The following is a 21274-nucleotide window of genomic DNA, read 5'->3' as shown; positions in this document are numbered from 1 at the left end:
ACAGACGCCGGGGTGGCTCCTCTCCTGCGCCGAGATCCTGGAAGCGGCCACCGCGCCCGGCCGCTCGGGCTGGGATCTGAGCGGCTAGTCTGAGGGTGGTGTCTGAAATCGGGCGCTTCCTGCCTTTCCCTCGGCCTGGATGCCCGGCTGGCTCCGCGGGCTCCGAGATTCCCGCGCCGCCCCGCCCCGCCGCCCGCGCCCCGCACGGTGCGCGCCGCGTCCCCGCCCCAGCCCCACCCCACCCGTGCCCTCAGGGGGGCACCCCCACCGTGGCGGGAGGGTGGTCCGCCGCGCCCGGTCGCCGAGTGGCGGAGGTGACGGTAACCGCCTTCCCATTTCCGCCCGGCCGGCGGCGCGGCGGGGCGAGTGCCAGCTGAGGCGCGCGGTCCTCCCTCCGCCCGCCCGCCCGCGCCGGGGGCTGGCCCTGCCTCGCCGGCGCCTTTTTCCCCCGCACCGCGGCGCCGCTTCGCCACTCGGGCACCGCAGGTAGGGCAGGAGGCTGGAGCGCCTGCCGCCCGCCGCCCGTAAAATGGTCACCTCGGCTGGACAGCTCGCCCTCTTCGCGCTGGGTACGTACGCTGCCCGCGGCGCGCCCGGCGCCACCTGCCCTCCGGGACACCCTGCTTTCCCCTCGTCCCCTCCATTTCTCCGTCTCGGGGGGTGTTCTGCGCTCGCGTAGGAGAGAAGAGGGAGGCGAATGCTTTTCGAGGCTTGCAAGCTGGGAGGCAAGGGGAATCACTTGTGCCTACTAGGGATTTGGGGAGCCTGTTCCAAAGAGGGGGACGGTCGAGCGCTCAGCCGGTCCCCGGGAAGTGGCCGGCGGGCCGTGCGTGAGAACGCCCGCCGGGGAAGGGGGAGCGGTGTGTGAACGCGCTTGAACTTTAATCCGCCGCGGCTCGTACACTTGCCAGCACCTACCTGCTTACCTGGCTGCTTCCAAACCAGTCTTCACCGGCGTCTGAAGCGCGTAGATTCGGAGAGGGTGGTCGGGGTCCGACCCTCCGGCCAGACCCTGGCTGCTTCCTTTTCGTACTCTCCGCCTACCCCTGAGCCCAGCGACCCGCAGATGTTCACCATCAGCAGCGGCGCCTGGATAACTTTGCGAGTTCTGGAGCTTTGGGGTGGGTTTTGGAATTTTGTGCGGATTAATTGTTCTTTGATTAACTTCTCTGGGAGCCGAGTGCAGGAGTGAAACCCTAGACGGAGTGCTGCCAGTTTCCTTTGAGTTTGTTCTTGGAAGAGAACGAGGGATGGGGGAAGGGAGGTGAAGTTGAGCCCGGCAAACCTGGGCCGGGTCTCGGGAGCCGGTGAGTTTTTCAAAGGTGAAGGTCACTGCCCGGCCGGCTCTTGCCTCTTGCGGCGCCGGGTCTCTCTGGTGTGGAGATAACAGATTAACAGCCCAGGTGTCCTGGTCATTGCCTAGCTTCCGTGAAGTGAATTGTTGGGTCACTGTCTCCTCTGGAAGGCAAGTTGTTTGCTACAGGATGATTTATTAGAGCTTGAGAAAAGCTCTGGAACCCTTCCCCTTCCCCTTCCCCCCTCTCCCCAAATGCCCAGAGCCTCAGCCCCACCCAGTTCCGTGTACAGTTTCAGGGGGTTCACGGACCCGCCCGTAATCCTGCCCATGAAACGCTGATTAAGAAGTGGAGGCATCATCTAAGGGAAATACGGGGCAGCCGTGGAACCGGATTCCACAGCAGCTCCGGGGTGTACCCTCACCTGAAACTCACCAACAGGTGGCATGACTCCGAGTGGCTTTTTTTTTTTTTTTTTCCCTTTTCCCAAGCCTTTTTATATTTTTGTATTAATAGTTCTAATTTTAGATTTTTTTTAAAAAGCAGTTAAACATTACCAATACAGTAGAAGTCTCCTGTATTCGGGTCCCTATTATAATGTTGTTTGCAAATGCTGAAAGTATTAATAATAACCTAACACTATTTGAGCACCTACTCTGTGCCAGGCACTGTTCAGAGTACTGTGTATGTATCGGCTCATTACATTTTCACACCAACCTGATGATGAAGAAGGTATTACCATCCCCAGTTTATGGAAGGGTGAAGTGAAGCACATAGGCCCTCAGTTAGTAGGCAGCTGAGTCAGAATTATGATTATAGCAGGAATGTTGATACTAAAAGTCAACTTACTGTGGTTACTGTAGTCCCATTCTCCTGGATTGGGACTTTTTCTCCAGTAGAGGTGAATGAATACCCTGGAACTTGCTTTAAACAGGGTTTTCTTTTGGATTCACAGGATCTCAGGGCAGTTTCAGGTTATTCAGTGAACAATGAAACAAGAAACAATAAAAGTAGGAAAAGTCGAGGAAGCTTTGTAAAGCTGCTCCTGCCCCCCAACATGGGATACTTGCCCATGAAGACTGCATTCGTTTATCATGGAATTTTTCTCTTTTGCCTGAGTTCAACTTAATCTTTGTTTCTTTCCTTAACAAAAGAGTGTATAAACTTAACAAAGATTGATCAATTTGTAAAAGCTGGCTTATGCAGTTCCAAGCAATGAGCAGTTGAAAAAAGTAGAGGAAAAAGAAGGCAAGAGTAATTTACACCAGTGAGGATTCCTTCATATATATATATGTATATATATATATATATTTTTTTTTAGTCATTAGTTCTGTGCATTGACTACAATTTCTGTCTCCCACCTCACTTTCCACTAGATTGCTGAATACCCATCAATGCCACATGCATCTTTATTCTGCACATTTCCTCCAGAGTTGCATTCCTCACTAATTTTTCTTAAATTAGTTGAAGGCAGTTCTAGGTGAATCAGCCAGTGTTCTGTCAGTAATCAAGATTTGGAAAAATGAGGTCTTTCCTCTTCTTCCCCCACATCCGTGAGGACAATCTAAGAAGGAACTGTTGGGATTCCCTGTTGATTCTTCTGATTACTTGATTGGTGTTTTGGTGGAGAGAGTGTGGAGACTTGATTAAGTGTAACATTGGGAACTTAATCTGGGTTCCTGTGGTGGCTGCCCTCTGATGTCAGGTTCCCCTCAGTAGCGGCATAGGGTCTTGTCTCCTTCAATCCCAGGTCCTCCTGGTGTCCTCAAGGGAGCAAGATGTGTACTTTTGGGCAAGTTACCTAGCTTGTACCTTGTTTTCCTCATCTAGAGAATAGTAATATTAACAGGATCATTGAATATAATTAATGAACCTCAAATGGTGCTTGACACATAGTAAGCATTTAATCAATCATCATCATTGTCACTTTGAACTTAATAGAATTCCAGATATCATCACAGGTTATGTCCATTCTGTAACTGAGAGTTTGTCTTACTTATCTCCCAGTTCCTCACCCTTCCTAAGACAGAAAATACTACCTGAAGTAAAAACCTTAGAGATTTTAGGAAATCTCATTTGGCAGATGACAGATTCAAGAAAGTTTGGGAGTTCTCTTGAACCTAGTGAATTCTTTAGTTTTTGATGCAGAGCATTGGTATTTCCTCCTTACTTTTCAGTGGTCAGTTGTTTATTGAAGTCCACACTAAGTTTTAGTTTCCTTATCTGTAAAGTGGAAACTCTACACACCTCTACACAGTGGGTTGTTATGAGACTCAAATGAGATGGTAAATATGGAAGCTACTTATAAACTTTAAAAATAAAGGGCTACACACAAAATGACATTGATTTTGTAATATATCTTATAATCCAGAAATAAACATTATTACTTTTATGGCAGCTCCCAGAAGTAAGACTGCTGCTGCTGCTGCTGAGTCGCTTCAGTCGTGTCTGACTCTGCAACCCCATAGACGGCAGCCCACCAGGCTCCCCCGTCCCTGGGATTCTCCAGGCAAGAACACTGGAGTGGGTTGCCATTTCCTTCTCCAATGAGTGAAAGTAAAAAGTGAAAGTGAAGTTGCTCAGTTGCGTTCAACTCTTAGCGTCGTAGACTAAAGAAGCATGTTCCCGGACACAAAATACCATGAAGGATGGGGAGAGAGGAAGCGAGTCAGCTTCCCAGTGGATTTGGGGCAGAGGGACCAGCAGGGGGCATGAAGTAAGCTGGTTCTCTTCTCCATTACATAGAAATGATGTCTTTCAGAGTGAACAGTGGAGCTTTGCCCAGGACACATGTTTTCCTTATTGGACAGTCATAATTAGGGAAAGTTCACTTTGAACAAGGGCTGTAAAGGTGTATATGGAAGACTTAGAGGCTGAGTTTCCTGTATTTACTTTTCCAAAATTTGGTTTCCTAGGATAAAGTGAAAATCTTTCTGCAAATACTCAGTGTCCCCTGCAAAGAGGACCTTTCTTATAGGAGTAAATGATGCTTCATGTTCCATGGTAACATGTGAAAAATAGATGGTTTTTCCATTAGACCTATCTCTAAAGACCTTTTGAAAGTATACTTTGAACAGGGTCCTGCTCTTTGGGCTGCCGGCTAAAAAGGACAGGCAGTGGGAAGTGGAGATTGGGTCAACCAGAATGGAACTGGCCTAACGAATTGGGCGTCTTGTGCCTGCTTCTCCCTCAAAACCTGTCTAGTCTCTTCCACAGCAGTGCCCTCAAATCACAACCACTTGGAGGACTTGGTACCCTGTTGGCTGGGTAGGAAGAAGGTGGGCGAGTGTGCCTGTCTAATGAGAGTTCCCCCGTGTGGCTTGTGACTGCTGCTGGTGGGGAAGAGAGGAAAAGGACCCTTTGAGACCCATAGCTGTAGTCAGTGTGGTTAGGGAAACTTCTCACTTCACTAGTTGCGTTTTGTCTGAAGTACGTTTCGTGTTGTAAATGCTGCTGTGCATTTATGAGCATTAGTAAAGGCACTTCTGCCTGTCCTGTTGACCAGCAGGTTAGAAGTCATGCTGAGAACTCTTAGCTATCCTACATGTTCTTGTACTTTACCTATGGATATAATGATCAACTCAACATTAAACTCCAGCAGACCAACGCTAATCATGTCATGCTTTTTTTTTTGGTTGATCACCCAAAATTGACCATTGTTTTCCTGCCATTTCAAATGTTTTTCATCATTTCACTTAAGGTATAAACTTAATTCTATGCTAAAGCTAGTATGTTTCAGATTGCCTCTAGATAGAGGATTGGGGCACTTTTATGGTGACTTTTGTTTTGCTTTTTTTCTTTTCATCTGTGAAATGTTAAATATAAAAATCCTTTTGTAGAATCAGGAAAGGAGCCAGAAATCTAGGCTACTAGAACCATTTCTTAGGAACTCTTCATTTCAAGCATAAGTGTATGTTTCCCTTCAGACCAGTTCTAAAAATGTGGGTAAATTCTTTTGAAGCATTATGAATTAGTTGGGTTAAATATGACTTAAATAGTTGTTGTCTGGACTTAGAAAAAATTGGAAGTTCGTTGAAATCGAATTTTATGCATTTGCTAGTACTTTTATTTCTTTCTCTTAAGTCAGAGGAAACAAACTTTCTTCACTGGATTCCCTGATGGCTCAGACAGTAAAGAGTCTGCCTGCAACATGGGAGACCTGGGTTCAGTCCCTGGGTCAGGAAGATCCCCTGGAGATGGAAATGGCAATCCATTCCAATATTCTTGCCTGGGAAATCTCATGGATGGAGGAGCCTGGCAGGCTACAGTCCCTGGGGTCGCAAAGAGTCAGACATGACTGAGCAACTAACACACACTAGCCTAGTGTATTATATGCCCAGTACTTTTGCCTTTAATAGTTTGCTGTCCTCTTACCTTGAAAATCTTTCAGTTTTACCCACTTACATTTCTGAAGTACTTGTAGCTGGTTAGGGCTTCCTCAAGGAGGGATTTGACACATAACTTGTTTAACAAGCTTGTATAACTTTGTGGAACTCAAGCCTGCTATTGCCTCTCCTCTTTTGGTTTTAATTTTTGACCGTGTTGACTTTTCTGGCAGGGAACCTTGATACACCTCCACGTCCTGTCTTGAACTCATGTGGGTTGGTGCTTGCCCCCTCTTCCCTGCTGGTTTGAGGGCTTCTGGAGGGCAGAACCCCTTGGTCTTCATCTTTGCCCTTGGCACCCGGAGCACAGGCTGACTTCCGGGGAGACCAGTAAGCACTTGATGAGTCCTTGGGATGCCCTGTGCTGAATACTCCAAGTGTAGATTCAGTTGGCAAACATTTAGCTGGGCAGGTAACATTTATCCTGAAAAACTGTTTATTATGATCATCAAGTTTGGTTGCATATAAATGCTTGTATGTAACTTGTTTTCAGATAGTGTTTTATTGTTTAGTAGATGATGATTTGTTTTAGACTGCAAAAGCATATTTTTTTCTCTGAAACATAGAAAATTTAGGAAAGCGTAAGAGAAAATGTATTTTAATGGCCTGTAATTCCACCACCCAAAGATAACTGTGATTAACATTCTGTTGCACAGTCTGATAGATGAAAGTATGCATGTGTGCATGCATGCTTGGTTATGTCTGACTCTACTACCCCATGGACTGTAGCCCACCAGGCTCCTCTGACCATGGGATTTTCCAGGCAAGAATACTGAAGACCTCCTCCAGGAGATCTTCCCCACCTAGGGATCGAACTGGCGTCTCCTGTGTCTCCTTGCATTGCCGGGCAGATTTTTACCACTGGGTCACCTGAGAAGCATTCAGATGAATGTATAGATCAATAAATATTCTGTAAAAGCTTGTATGAATTCTGAGGGACTCACACTGTTTAACTTATTTGCTTTTTAACTTAAAAATCTTTCATAATAAAGCTTTTATGTCATTAAACATTCTTCTATAACATCATTCATTGTAGCTGGGAAAAATAATCCCTTGATTGTGTTTACTATAATTTTGAAATCCTTTGACCATATAGATTCTTCTTATTTCTCACTATTATGAGTAATCCACACATTGTTATTGGGAATATAAATTGATACAACTTTTCTTGGAAGTCAGTGTGGCAATCGCTATCAATTTTAAGTGGGCATAATATGGGTCATTCATTTCACTTTTTGACATATATATTTATATTATACTTATATAAATACTTACCTGAAAGTGCAGAGAAAAATGTAAATGATGGTGGTTGTTGACTTGTTTATAACAGTGACAAGTTGGCAGTCTCACAGTTATACTTTTTTTAAGGAGATTCCTTACATAGGTATTATTATATATGAATACAATGATTTCCTTTATTCAGTTCAGTTCAGTCGCTCAGTCGTGTCTGACTCTTTGCGACCCCATGAACCGCAGCACACCAGGCCTCCCTGTCCATCACCAACTCCCAGAGTTTACCCAAACTCATGTCCGTTGAGTCGGTGATGCCATCCAACCATCTTATCCTCTGTCGTCCCCTTCTCCTCCTACTCTCAATCTTTCCCAGCATCAGGGTCTTTTCAAATGAGTCAGCTCTTCACATCAGGTGGCTAAAGTATTGGAGTTTCAGCTTCAACATCAGTCCTTCCAATGAACACCCAGAACTGATCTCCTTTAGGATGGACTGGTTGGATCTCCTTGCAGTCCAAGGGACTCTCAAGAGTCTTCTCCAACACCTCAGTTCAAAGGCATTAATTCTTCTGCGCTCAGCTTTTATAGTCCAACTCTCACATCCATACATGACCACTGGAAAAACCATAGCCTTGACTAGATGGACCTTTGTTGGCAAAGCAATATCTCTGCTTTTTAATATGCTGTCTAGGTTGGTCATAACTTTCCTTCCAAGGAGTAAGCATCTTTTAATTTCATGGCTGCAATCACCATCCACAGTGATTTTTGAGCTCCCAAAAATAAAGTCAGCCACTGTTTCCACTGTTTCCCCATCTATCTGCCATGAAGTGATGGGACCGGATGCCATGATCTTAGCTTTCTGAATGTTGATCTTTTAGGCAACTTCTTCACTCTCCTCTTTCACTTTCATCAAGAGGCTCTTTTGTTCTTCACTTTCTGCCTATGTACCCATTTTCAAAAAATAAAGGTTTCTTCAAAATTTTAAATTCAATAAGGCAGGTTCTAGAACTAGATATATAATATAGGGCTACAGTTTGGATTGATTAATTTTTTATAAAAATTATATATTAAATTTGTAAGGCTAAAGTCAAGGAACATAAATGATACAACAGAAATTCTTGTACATAAATGTTTGGCTCATCTTTGATTATTTAGGGTAAGTTTCTAGAAATTACCCTTCTTTCCCACTAGCAGTGTGTGAATGCACACTTTTCGGGCCCTTCTATAAACAGACATTAGTTCTAACATTTGCCAACTTGACTGGGGAAAAAAATCTCAACCTAGTTTCATCTTTAATATTTGTTAGAGTAAATAAGTTTGTAGGTCGTTTGTCATCTTGTTACTTGCATCTTAACCTTTTTAGAATTTTTCCTATTGATGGATCATCCTTTTCTTAGAGCTTTATAACACACTTTATATAAAAAGGTTACTGATAGTTGGCAAGTAGTTCCCATTTATTGTCTTTTACTGTTTTGTTTACGGTATTTTTGACATGCCTATTTTTTTGGTTTTTATGTAGCAGAAACTATAAATCTTTCCCCTTAAGCTTTCTACCTTTGCTTGTATAATTAGGAAAACCTTCCTTATCTTCTAATTCTTTTGTGGTCTCATTATGTTGCACTGTTCTACCTACAATTTGTTCTAATGTGTAGTGTGAGGTACAACTCATGTTTTACTTTTTTAAAACAGTCAACCAATTAATATTCTCAATTGTCATTTGTGGAATAATCTATTCCTTCCGACTAGAAGGAAGGAATAGATGATTTGAAATTCCATTTTTAATCATATACTAAATCCTTCTAAGTACTTGAATCTGTTTGTGGAATTTCAGTTTGGTTCTTTTATTTTGTACTTTTGTCCTTATTCTGAATTTGCTCATTCATGTAGTCTGCAAATTTTCATTGAGTACCTGTTCTGCACTGTAACTTCTAGGTACTAGGGAATCGGCCAAGAATGATTCCTGTTTTCATGGATCTAGTGGGTGAGACTTTTTCCCTTGCTTTGGTTATTGATGATATCTAAAAGCTTTTTAGATATCTGTAAATTGTATTTACAGTCGATCCCTGAACAACACAAAGGTTAGGGGGCCAACACTCTAAAAATCCACCTTTAATTTATGGTTGGCCCTCACATCACAGGTTTCTCTATATCCAGGGTTCCCCACTGGCAGACTCAATCAATGCTGATCATGTAGTTCTGTGGTGAAGTGAAGTGAAGTTGCTCAGTTGTGTCCGACTCTTTGCGACCCCATGGACTGTAGCCCACCAGGCTCCTCCTTCCCTGGAATTTTCCAGGCAGTAGTATTGGAATGGGTTGCCATTTCCTTCTCCAGAGGATCTTCCCCACCCAGGGATTGAACCTGGGTCTCCCGCATTGCAAGCAGATGCTTTTACCATCTGAGCCACGAGGGAAGCTCCAAGTTCTGTGGTATTTACTATAAAAAAAAATTCACACATGTAAATGGACCCACACAGTTCAAAGCTGTGTTGTTCAATGATCAAATGTATTTTGTAATAGGTTTTGTTAACTTTAATAGTCCTTCAGCTGATTCTCTGAGGTTTCTTGCATCGTGTAATCTTCAATGGTGATAACTTTGTCTCTTTCTTTTTATATTTTCATCTCATTGCACATGTGAGTGCTCGGTCCATCCGACTCTTTGAAACCCCATGTACTGTAGCCCGCCAGGCTCCTCTGTCCACGGGATTATCCTGGCAAGGATACTGGAGTGCATTGCCATTTGCTCCTCCAGGGGATCTTCTCAACTCAGAGATTGAACCCATGACTCCTGCATTGGCAGGCGCTTTCTTTACCACTGAGCCACCTGAGAAGCCCTTTCATCTCATTACTTTTTCTTATCATGCTGGCTAAAACTTTTAAGAACAACACTTTTTTTTTTTAAGCAGTCGCTATCTTTGTATTTTTCCTGACATACCATAATGTTTGTAGCTTTTAGCAATTAAATAATAGACTGATTTTTCAGTTATTTATATATAATATGCTTATGTATATTTTTCTATGTGTATACATACACGTACATTTTGATGTTAATAAAATATGCTTCTCTTCATAAGTTACTAAAAGATTTAGTATTTTGATTTGTTTTTTAAAGCAGGGGAGATAATATGTTGGAGTTTTGTTTTTTTCCTGAAATGTTTTGAGGATATTTGACTCAATTAAATTAAAGCCATTATTTTAAATTCTTGGAATGAACCCTTCTTGGCCATGTGTATTATTCTCTGCATCTACTGCTAGATTTGATCTATTTGGACCCTTTTTTTCTTTTTTTAGGCTTTGATATCAGTGTTATGTCAGCTTTATAAAATAAATATTAAATTGTTCCATCTGTTCCATGAATTATCATGGAAATCAAATGTTGCTGTGAAGGCTTGGAAGAAATTGCTTATGAAACTTCTGAGTCTGGTCTGTTTTTAACGGTCAGTTCAAGTTTTCTACTTCTTGAATCATTTTTGGTAATTATTTATTTTCCTCACAATATTCAATTCAGATTTATAAAGCTTTAGCATAGATTAATAAATGATCTCCTTTTAATTAAAATTTTTTCTTTTGCACCTGCAACCTCAGTTAATGTGGCTTTACCAAATATGAAACAAAAATAAGCACTTTGGCCCCCAACATACATTGTTAATTTGTTTTTCTTGATAATTATAAAGACTTCATTTTAGTCATTAACCAAGTTCAAGCCAAAGTTTCATATTTGATAGTTTATTTGCATAAAGGCATGTCCAGTGTTGTTATAATGATGCTATTTTTTATTTAGATGATGCATGGCACTGTAATTTCTAGCAGAGGCTGCTAACTAGCTTCCTGATGGTTTCTTAAGCTTTAAAAGTTTTGTTGTTGTTGTTGTTCAGTCGCTCAGTTATGTCTGACTCTTTGCGACCACATGGACTGCAGCACGCCAGGCTTCCTTGTCCTTCACATTCTCCTGGAGCTTGCTCAAACTCATGTCCATTGAGTCAGTGATGCCATCCAACCTTCTCATCCTCTGTCATCCCCTTTTTCTCCTGCCTTCAGTCTTTCCCAGCATCAGGGTCTTTTCTAATGAGTCAACTCTTCGCATCAGGTGGCCAAAGTATTGGAGCTTCAGCTTTAACATCAGTCCTTCCAATGAATATTCAGGATTGATTTCCTTTAGGATGGACTGGTTTGATCTCCTTGCAGTCCAAGGGACTCTCAAGAGTCTTCCCCAACACCACAGTTCAAAAGCATCAATTCTTTGGCGTTCAGTCTTCTTTGTGGTCCAACTCTCACATCCATACATGTCTACTGGAAAAACCATAGCTTTGACTATGTTTTAAAAAGTTTTAAAACCTCCAAAAACACTGTTGTGTTCATTAGATGCTACTGTAGTGTTTGGAGCAAGATAGATTTCTGTTGTTTGCTTATTTGCTTTTTGTTTATTTACTTATTTATTGGTTTGTTTTTAAGATCAGTACTTCTAGTTGAAAAACGTTGTGTTCTTACAAAGAGACCATGTCTTCATCTTGGATTTTAGGTCTTTAATCTGAGTTTGAACTAGGTTAGTAAACAATTCTCCTGGGTACTTGGAGACTAGGTATACCTTGACTGCTCTTTCGTCATCTCTCTCCAGGGCTAAGGCCCTTTCTTTGTAATTATTATATTTCCAAGCGGTCTGGGAGATTAACTGGCTAAATGGTACACATAATGTGGTGACAGAAAAGCGGCTGAAGCTGATAAACGAGAGGTTTGCAATTACACACTCTGCTTCCCTCTGCCAGGCCTTGGCAACAGGGAAAAGAAGACTTCGGATACTTTTCTTGGTTGAAAGAAACCACATAAGCCCTGTAACTTTCCCCGAGGCCGTGGCCCTGAGGAATTGGCTTGGGAGCTGCGGAGGAACCTGGTCTCTTTGTCACTGAGCGCAGCCTGGAGCTCTGGTCTCAGGAACCTGTCACCTTGGGCGGGTTTCTGGGTTACCACTGCTGCGTTGAAGGAGCACCTCAACAGGCTGGTTTGCGTGCTTTACACACTCCCTGCCAGCACGTTTGAACAATGACAGGTGGATTTTTGCACATAGCAGACCTTGGGTGTTATCATTAAGGTTTTGGATGATGAATCACAGGTTTCTGAACTAGAATGAAAGCAAGTCCGGGTCCTGAGCATTTCTTTTAGGGAGATGAGGTAAACTCACAGATCATAGAGGTAGGGAATCCTTCTGGATCTGGACACTCCCTAAACCTCATCAACCACTCCTTTGTCCCCCCCACAAAGAAAACCCTCCAAACAAACACACCTTTTGTGCTGACCCCGAGCAGACCACTTATTGTTACCAGAACACATACACCCTCTGATTGCCACCTCCCCATGTGGGGCACTCAGGACACCCTCCTTCTCTGTCAGCCTTGCTAAATCCTACTCATTCTTTTTCCACAGTGAAATAGAAAATCAGAATCTACAAACTAGAGTCTGGAAAACACTCTCACATTCAATTCACCAGAGACATTCTTTTTCGAGGCTGAATTGTCAGAGCTCTTACCATATCTCTTTCTGTGTGTGGTTACAGATTTATTTGTATATTCACTCTTTTTCCTTCAAAAATGGCATTTGGTATTTTAAAATCTGCCTTTCACTTACAGTATATAGGGAAAGTGTTTTTGTGGCAAAGATACAAATATGTCTGTCCATCTATTTTTAATGAGTAACACATTCCATTAAACAGCTCTGGCATTGTTATTTATTTACCCGTTTTGATAGAGATGTAGGGTGTTTCACCCTTTTAAATACTGAAACCTGAAATTAAAATGTTTACAGCTAAATTATTACCAGCATCTTTGAATTATTTACTATGATCAAATCCCCAGAAATGGATTACTAGGTCAAAATGTACACACTTTTCCACCTCTTAATATGTTTTGACAATCTGCCTTTGAGAAATTCTGCCTTTTGAGAAATCTGCCTTTGAGGCTGACAAATTCATACTTCTATCCTGTGTATGAGTGCCTATTTATCAGCAAACTTGCCTATGATGAACATTATGATTTTTAAGACTTTGCTAATCATGTTGATTAAGTGATGTCTCATTTTAATTTGTATTTCTTTGGCTAAAACCAAAGTTTGCTACAGTTGCATGCTTTTCATGTTAAGTATTTGAATTTATTTTCTTGAGACTTACCCATTTCTGTCCTTAGGTCATGTTTTGGGCAGGTGAGTTATTTTCTCATTGATTCATAAGCAGTTTTTTAAAAAAGATATATGAATTATTTTCCTTGTTTTGTCGTTTTGCTATTTAAATTTACAGGTGTGTATATTTAGGTTTACAGAAGTATGGTTCTGTTTTTTTGTTTTTAATTTTTAAGGACTTAAAATCATTTCATTATTTCTTTGTGACTTCTACTTTTGTCTTGGAGTAGGAAGAGATTTTCTATAACTCTTTGATCTTTCATTTCCTGTATACGTTCATGTTGTTGCTTGGGGTATTTAAATTTCACTTCTTTGGGAATGCGTTTTGGTTTCAGATGTGAGATAGGAATCTAACTTGCCTTTTTGTCAAAATGATCTGGTTCCTCAAACACCATTTGTTGAATAATTTATTCTCTACTCACTGATTTCGAATTTTTGCCACTTGAGACTTTCTTAGAAGTACTTGAATCTGTTTTTAGAGTTTCTGTTCAGTTCCATTAATCTGAGACTTGTCCTGTAATGAACCATTCATTGGGGCTGGGAATGTGTCATTGTCCTAGGAAGCTGGGGTGGAAAAATCGTGAGAAGTAGGCAGGTATTGGGTGGTCCTTGGGTCTCACTACCCTGAAAGGCATGGTGAACTTGCCTCTGCCCTCCTATTCTTTCTGGAACTTTGTGCTTTGCAGGAATTTGGGGTCACGAGGCAGGCCTGTGGTCCTCCATGTGACATTCAGTCCTCCCTGTGACATTCAGGTTAATAAAAACCATATATTTTCAGGTCCACTTCTCAAACAAGAGTACCGGGGAGTCTGCCATGGCATACATAGAGCCACAGACAAACCTGGTACATCTCCTAGGATATAGTAAAAAGAATAATTAAAGAATCAGAAAAGAGCTTCACTAGACAGACATAACATTGTTTTCTATATTAAAACGAACTCAAATATATTAGTGAATAGAATGCAAGATTGAAGTGTCAAAATTAGTTCTCCAGGTATAAGTCTTCAAATAAATTGTGATTTTTAAATTTTGATTGTTTCAAGCTGTGCCCCCATACTCTAGAGGAATAGGTATGAGTTCCTTTTCTTTGCCATTTTGGGGGTTTTAATGAAGAAATTTGAGAAGTACTGTCCCTAGTGGATGAATAATTTTCAGATACTTAGAATAGGGCAGAATAGTAACTAAAATGAATGACTTCACCATTCTTCTGCTTCTGTTGGATATAATTTCCCTTTCTTTTTCTAAGTTTTTCTAAGGTAAAAACTTAATTATTGATTTTAGATCTTTCTTCTTTCCCAACATATTCATTCAATGCTAAAAATTTCCCTGTTGACTCTGCTTTCACCTCATCCCACAAATTCTGATGAGTTGGTTGTGTTTCTTTTTTTTTTTACTTCAAAATACTTTTGACTTCTCTTGAGATTTCTTCTTTGACCTATGTTTTACTTAGAAATGTTTAATCTCCAGTGTGTGGGGATTTTCTGGCTATATTTCTGTTACCTAGTTTACCTTCTTTATTGTCTGAGAGCAGACATGGTATGATTTCTATTCTTTTCAATGTGTGCTCAGTCGTGTCTGACTCTTTATGACCCCATGAACTGTAGCCCTCCAGGCTCCTCTCTCCATTAGATTCTCCAGGAAAGAATACTGGAGTGGATTACCATTACCTCCTCCAGGGGATCGTCCCGATCCAGGGACTGAACCTGTGTCTCCTCCCTCTCCTGCATTAGCAGGTGGATTCTTTACCACTGAGCCATCTAGGAAGCCCTTCAATGTGTCCAAGTATATTTTATAGCCCAGAATGTAGTCTGTCTTGGTGAATATTCATGTGAACTTGAGAAGAATGTGTATTCTGCTGTTGTTGAATGAAGTAGCTCATAGATGTCATTATATCCAACTGGTTGATGGTGGTGTTGAGTTCAATTATGTCCTTCCTTATTTTCTGCCTGCTGGATTTGTCCATTTCTGAAAGAAGGGTGTTGAAACCTCCAGCTATAATAGTGAATTCATCTGTTTCTCCTTGCAGTTCTATTCATTTTTGCCTCATGTATTTTGGTATTTTATTGATAGGTGCATACAGGTTCTATATTGTTATATAACTTCATCATTCATTAATGCTTTTTTAATGATTTAGGGGATCTCCCAGCCCCTAAAGGTCTTCACTAATAAACTCTTTCTTCCCATGTGGTGCCTATAGTGCAAAACTTCCATTACTGCCTGTGAAATGAGGAAAGTTTTCTTCCTGACTTAGATAAGCAGATCTCAATTTTAACTTTCCTTGTGGGGAGAAAAAAATATAAAAGGCATTACTCCAAGTTCCTGATCAAGATAGTGGGACCTTCTTTGATTGAGGGCATCCTTTCAAATCAGTTCTTATTTTGAATGTAGGATGTAGAAGGTTTCAGTGAATTGCTTATGTCCCTTTGAGACATCTTTTGAGAGTTAGAAATTTACACTTAGGAAAGTAGCATCAATTCACTATGTAATATGAGCTTATGCTCTTGTGAAATGCCCCTTTCCCTTACTGTGGAATAAAGGGGAAAATAAAAGCTCTTCTGGCTCAATTGGAGTTTTTTGGATTTCAGATAAAAGGCAGAACACTTTTCTTTTAACAGTGATAACAGAAGCAGTTGGAGTATCTCATCTGTCATCTCATGTAATACATCCAAGTGATCAAAGAGTTGTGATTTTTGTGAACTGGGCCTGACATAACATTTATTCTTAATTCACCCAAGGAAGCTACTTTATTTACTTACAGAGCCAAAGGATGAGTAACAAAAATAAGATCTGACAGCTAAAAGTGAGGGATGCTGTGTGTTTGGTTAGGTTATATTATACTTGGATTGTTCACTTCAGCAAACATTTAACTGTGTATCAGACCTTGTGCTGAGTTTGGTGGTGTTAATTCAAAAGAAGGCCATGACTAGCCCTCGCCCCCAGCCCCTGAATTCTTTGTAGATTGCAGCAGAAGCAGACACAGGTTTTCACAATATGACATGAGATACGCAGTGAACACCTTGGGCTCAAGAAGAGGGGTCTTAAGGGAATTCCCTGGCTGACCAGTGGTTAGGACTCTGCATTCTCACTGCTGAGGGCCTGGATTCAATCCCTGGTCAGGGAACTAAGATCCCACAAGCTGTACGGTGCAATCCCCACCCACCCTCATGCCCCCCCACCAAAGGAAAGTTCTTTGTATGACAGGGCATGGCAGTCTTCAAGAAGCTAATGGCCATCATTTAGAACAGGGATGGGTAATTTCTTTAAGTGCCTATTATTATACAAATTCCTTTAACCCATCTAGCAGTCCTATGAGATATTGTGATTATCTCCATTTTATAGATGAGAAAACTGACACACAGAAATGTTAAGTGAATTGCTGAGGCTCCTATAGCCAGCAAATGGCAGAACAAGGATTTGAACCCAGGACCCTTGCCTGTTATCCCGGCCATCTCCCTGTTCTGCTTCTCCATGTCATCCATGGAAGGCTGTGGCTCCTGAGGGGCCTGGCTTCACTTCTGTGAGGGCGCCATTCTGTAGCAGACATTAGATGTAATCAGGCTTTCAGACAGCTGCTCCTCTAAATATTTACCATATTGACAGTAATTGCCATGAAGGCTAAAAAGAAATATTCTACTTCCCAAAGCATGAAATAGAAAGAAACAAGTGTGGTAGTTGTTCTCCCCTTCTTTAATCAGAAGTTCAGTTGTTCAGAAGACAGATAATCACAGGAGGTATGTGTGACACATTTTGTTGCGACCACGGAGCCTCTAATAATAAATTCGCTAATGGAGGCCTGTTTGCGTTTCTAGCATACATTTTTTAAAAGGTGTTTGTTTTAAAGGGCGATCTCTGTTGTTTATGCAGGCAGCCTGTCTCCAATGGGTGATGTGATGGAAGTCACAGCGCCTGTGCACTGCGGCCTTGAAGGCCCTCTGCTGGGGGCTGGCTTCACCCTCCTCACCCTCCTTTCACGCCTCCCCAGTTGACATTTCCCCCAAAGAAGAGCAGAAGGTGGAAGAGTCTTTAACACTTTTACTTTACATTTTTAGTTCCTCTCAGTCCAACCAAAGATAGAATCTGTGTTAGCATGTTTGCTAATAGCTGGCTCCACTTTCAGACTCCTCACCCCAACTGCAGTGATGACATGTACCCACAGACAACACAGGCATCTCCATGGGCCTGATAGAATCTCAGATCAGAACGCAAAGAGCATTTACTGTTTCAGTTGTGTATAGGAACTTCCTTCATTCAGCTGGCAGCGTTTTCGATGGCCTTTGTACCTCTGCATAGGTGGTTGAGTATCAGGTGCTCAGTTGTGGACAGTCTACAAAGGTTGATTCAAGGTGATTTTTTTTTTTTCCCCATTAGGTAAAAGTAATGGGGTCAGATGCATTGGCAATCAGTGTATTACTAAGACACAAAGCAGCCAGTGAGACACACCTCTTTTGCAATGAGTGAGCTTCTGGGTAAAAAAAATATATATATATCTGTATCTTGTTTGAAGGACCTTATTTGATAATCCTTTTCTAGAACTATCTCTTCTTAATTGGTTTGTAAATCCAAAGTGTTCAAAGTAAGTTGCTTCTGCTGTGGTGACAACCCTCAAAACAATGTTAACTACTTGGGAATTGTGTAAAAGCCCATCCAAGCTGGTCACGGGGGAGAAAAAGCTGATTTTTTAACTGAGTCAGGGAACTAAACTCTCTCCTAGGAGTTACCTGCATGGATAGTCACTCCTTATAAAACTCCTGCTGTTCTCAGAGCAGAGGGCCTGCTTACATTTTCCATAGGCCTCCACACTAGCTACAGACTTTCTTGATCTTTGTTTGTGTCATCTAATCTCTTAGTGACCCGTCATCTAACATTTCTTCCTGCAGTTGATGCTCTTTAGTTGTACATTCAATAGGAAAGAAAAAAGAAAGATTTAACATTTTTGGAACAGAGCAATCCTTTAGGCACAAAATGCCTTCATCTTTTCAGCTTGCAGTTCAGAATCCAAGGAACCAAAATTGCACAGTGCTGGTGTGTGATAACATGGCAAAGACTTTGGTGAAATTAGCCTAACTGTTTTCTAGCAGGAAGAAAATAAACCTGCTTCACCATTCACATATGTGCTTCACTGACTAATCACTTTGTGGCCTGAAGGGAGAGGGTTCTGCTCCAGTGGGTGACTACTCATGGGCCAAGGATGGAGAGGCAGTCCCCACTGCTGGGAGCTCCCGGAAGCCAACCCTGTGGATGGAGAGTGTATCTGAGCTTCCAGTCTTGAGAAGTGAACCACTGGGCTGTGGCGGGGGGGGGGGGGGGGGGGGCATGTTTTTTATCCCAGAAAAGAGGCTATGATATGCAGCTGTCCTTGCAAAACACATACTTCCTTAAACGAGGCAAGTACTGGCTGCCCTCCTGAATAGGGGAGAGAGTCAGGCTTAAGGAGAGACCCCCCCACCCCTCAACCAGGTCTCATTCTTGAACATGTTGTGACCCCAGAGTCTAGTCTTGGTTCAACCAAGAGTCTTCCCTGGGGGCTGTGATGTCATCTGACTCTACTACAAGCAGAGCAAAAATAGGCAAATGGCCTCACTGTTTGGCTTTCAAGAGTTGTCAACTTTTATGAATAAGCATGTTTTGGTCCCCAGGAAGTGAATTAGGAAGTGTTAAAGAAATCTGCATTGTTCTAACTACCTAGCTCTGTGCTTTTCTTGGTTGTCTCCTCCTTAACCTCTTTTATGAATGGTTCATTCATTGTTTTCACCTGGGATGTTTATCACCTGAGCTATTTTCAGAGGCTTCACAGGCAGAAATTTTCCAAAAATCTACAAAGGTCTGTATAGTCAAAGCAGTGGTTTTTCCAGTAGCCATGTATGAATGTGAGAGTTGGACCATAAAGAAGGCTGAGCGCTAATTGATACTTTCTTACTGTGGTGGTGGTTAAGACTCTTGAGTATCCCTTGGACAGCAAGGAGATCAAACCAGTCAATCCTAAAGGAAATCAAACCTGAATATTTATTGGAGGACTGATGTGGAAGCTGACATTCCAGTACTTTGGTCACCTGATGCGAAGAGCTGACTCTTTGGAAAAGACCCTGATGCTGGGAAAGACTGAGAGCATGAAGAGAAGGGGACAACAGAGGATGAGCTGGTTGGATACATCATCAACTCAATGAATATGAGTTTGAGCAACCTCCAGGAGATAGTGAAGGACAGGGAAGCCTGGCATGCTGCAGTCCATGGGGTTGCAAAGAATTGGACACAACTGAGTGACTGAACAACAACAAAGGGCTTTGATTTATATAAAAACGTTTTGCTTTGAGAAGGTGGATAAATTGGTATGAATAGTTACTGATGTTCTCAGGTGCTGTCCCCTTATCCTGGGAGAGAAAGGATGAATCCACTTTCACCTGTCATCATACCAACAAATGGAAGCTTGCTCCATTGACAATAATTGTGTGCAGGGGTGTGAGCATGTATGCATGTGTTTCATCTAGAGGTTTCATTTCCTACTTCTTGAGCTTTTTTTCCAGCTTTCCTCTTGCCCCTATCCTCAACCTCTGCAGTGCCTCACACAGTCCTCACATTTAATGGTTGATCCTTACGTGTTTATTGATGACAAATAATTTATGCCGAGTCTCTCTTCATTTCTCTTTTCCTCCCTTCCCCTCTCCACCTGTCACTTTCAAAGCATCATTGACAGAGCAGCAGGTATTTTTTGAGCTGAAGTGGGAAGTGGTTCCATCTTCTGGCTAATCATGATCATTTGAAAGTGTTTGTTTCTAAGGATTTGGAGGTTGCCTCCGAGTTCAGTTGGAAATAGTGCTGTGATCAATTAATAATGTCTGCTGTGGGTCCAGGCTGGAGGTGGTCTGACATATGCAGTGTATTTCCATTCCTGCTTGAGATGGTGGGTCATTTTTTCTTAAGAATGATAAAAGGCACACATCTCTAAGGAATTACTTGAAGATGTTCTCACTTCTGTTGCTTATATTTCCTGCCTTTTAAGTAATTACTTGTTTATTTTTGGCTGCATTGTGGTCTTTGTTGCTGTGAGCGGGCTATCTTTCTCTAGTCACAGTGAGCAGAGGCTATGCTTCTTTGTGGTGCATGGGCTTCTCATTGAAGTGGCTTCTCTCATTTCAGAGCATGGGCTCTAGGTGTTGGGATGAAGCAGTTGCAACCTGTGGGCTCTAGGACGCAGGCGCAGTAGTTGTGGTACACAGGCTAAGTTGCCCCACAGTACGTGGGATCTTCCTGGACCAGGGATCGAACCCATGACTCCTGCATTGGCAGGCAGATTCTTAACCATTAGACCACTAGGGAAGTCCCTTTTCTGCCTTTTAAAAAATACAGTACTCCAAGTTTTAAAAGGTGTTCCATAAACCTAATATCATTACCATGCAAAAGTACTACTGAGTCCTGTTAGGCAGAATTAGCATCCAGCAAGGCAGGGAGCCTATGGGCATGTGGGCTGGTACATCCTGCTGTCCTCCAGAACATGGGGTTATTTGCCTTCCTTCCGAATAAGAAGCAGAAAACCATAGGTATCGCTGGACAGCAAAACTCTGTGTTGATGTTCACATCTGCCCATCTTGGGCACTTGTTGGGTTATTAGCAGGAATGTTCTGGCTGCCTGCTAGTAAGAAGGGAACACTGCCATCTCGCTTTCTTGAAACGAAGGACTCCTTTCCCTAGAAGATATATATGTGTGTGTGTGTGTGTGTGTGTGTGTGTGTGTGCAGCATGCTGTGGCATTCCCGCCCAGCAGCCATCAGTATCCTTAGACCCACATCAGTGGGGACAACCATCCCTGTTCAGTTGTCCCCCACAGATAAGAAAGTAGAGAGAAGGGCTGTGTTCACACTGGGCATAGAGGTTGTGGCAGAGGCAGGGTGTGCAGGCAGAGAAGCCCGGAGCAGACAACAGTCTCTGGGTCTGTAACTTTGCAGCTGGGCATGCCCTGGTCGCAGGTCAGCTTGAGCCTGTTCACTTTGCTCCTTGTGTGTCCTTCACTCCTGAGTCTGGGATGCTATAGGCCAGCCCACAGTGGCATCAGAGGGGCGTGTGGTGAGCAGCGTTAGAAGCTGTGTGAGCCTCTAGAAAGCCTCCCTAGGGCACACTGTTGTTGTCTGGATGCTAACTTATCCTGGGTGTTGAATGTGAATCTCACAGGAAAGCCATGGGCTAGGATTCCTAGGCCCTGTCTGGGGA

At 42.4% G+C, this 21274-nt stretch overlaps 1 protein-coding gene across 3 annotated transcripts in view; it reads left to right on the top strand.

Annotated features, from left to right (window-relative positions):
- The first annotated feature begins 447 nt into the window (after positions 1-447).
- Positions 448-21274, top strand: part of TGFA (transforming growth factor alpha) — a 109778-nt gene continuing 88951 nt past the window's right edge. For all 3 annotated transcript variants that reach the window (XM_061155660.1, XM_061155659.1, XM_061155658.1), the window contains exon 1: positions 448-569. In XM_061155660.1, coding sequence (XP_061011643.1) covers positions 530-569 — 40 coding nt within the window. In that variant the 5' untranslated portion in view covers positions 448-529. The remainder of the gene's footprint in view (positions 570-21274) is intronic.

The sequence above is a fragment of the Dama dama genome, chromosome 11 (assembly GCF_033118175.1).
Source record: "Dama dama isolate Ldn47 chromosome 11, ASM3311817v1, whole genome shotgun sequence".
Classification (NCBI taxonomy): Eukaryota; Metazoa; Chordata; class Mammalia; order Artiodactyla; family Cervidae; genus Dama; species Dama dama.
This window is presented reverse-complemented; position numbering and strand designations above follow the sequence as displayed.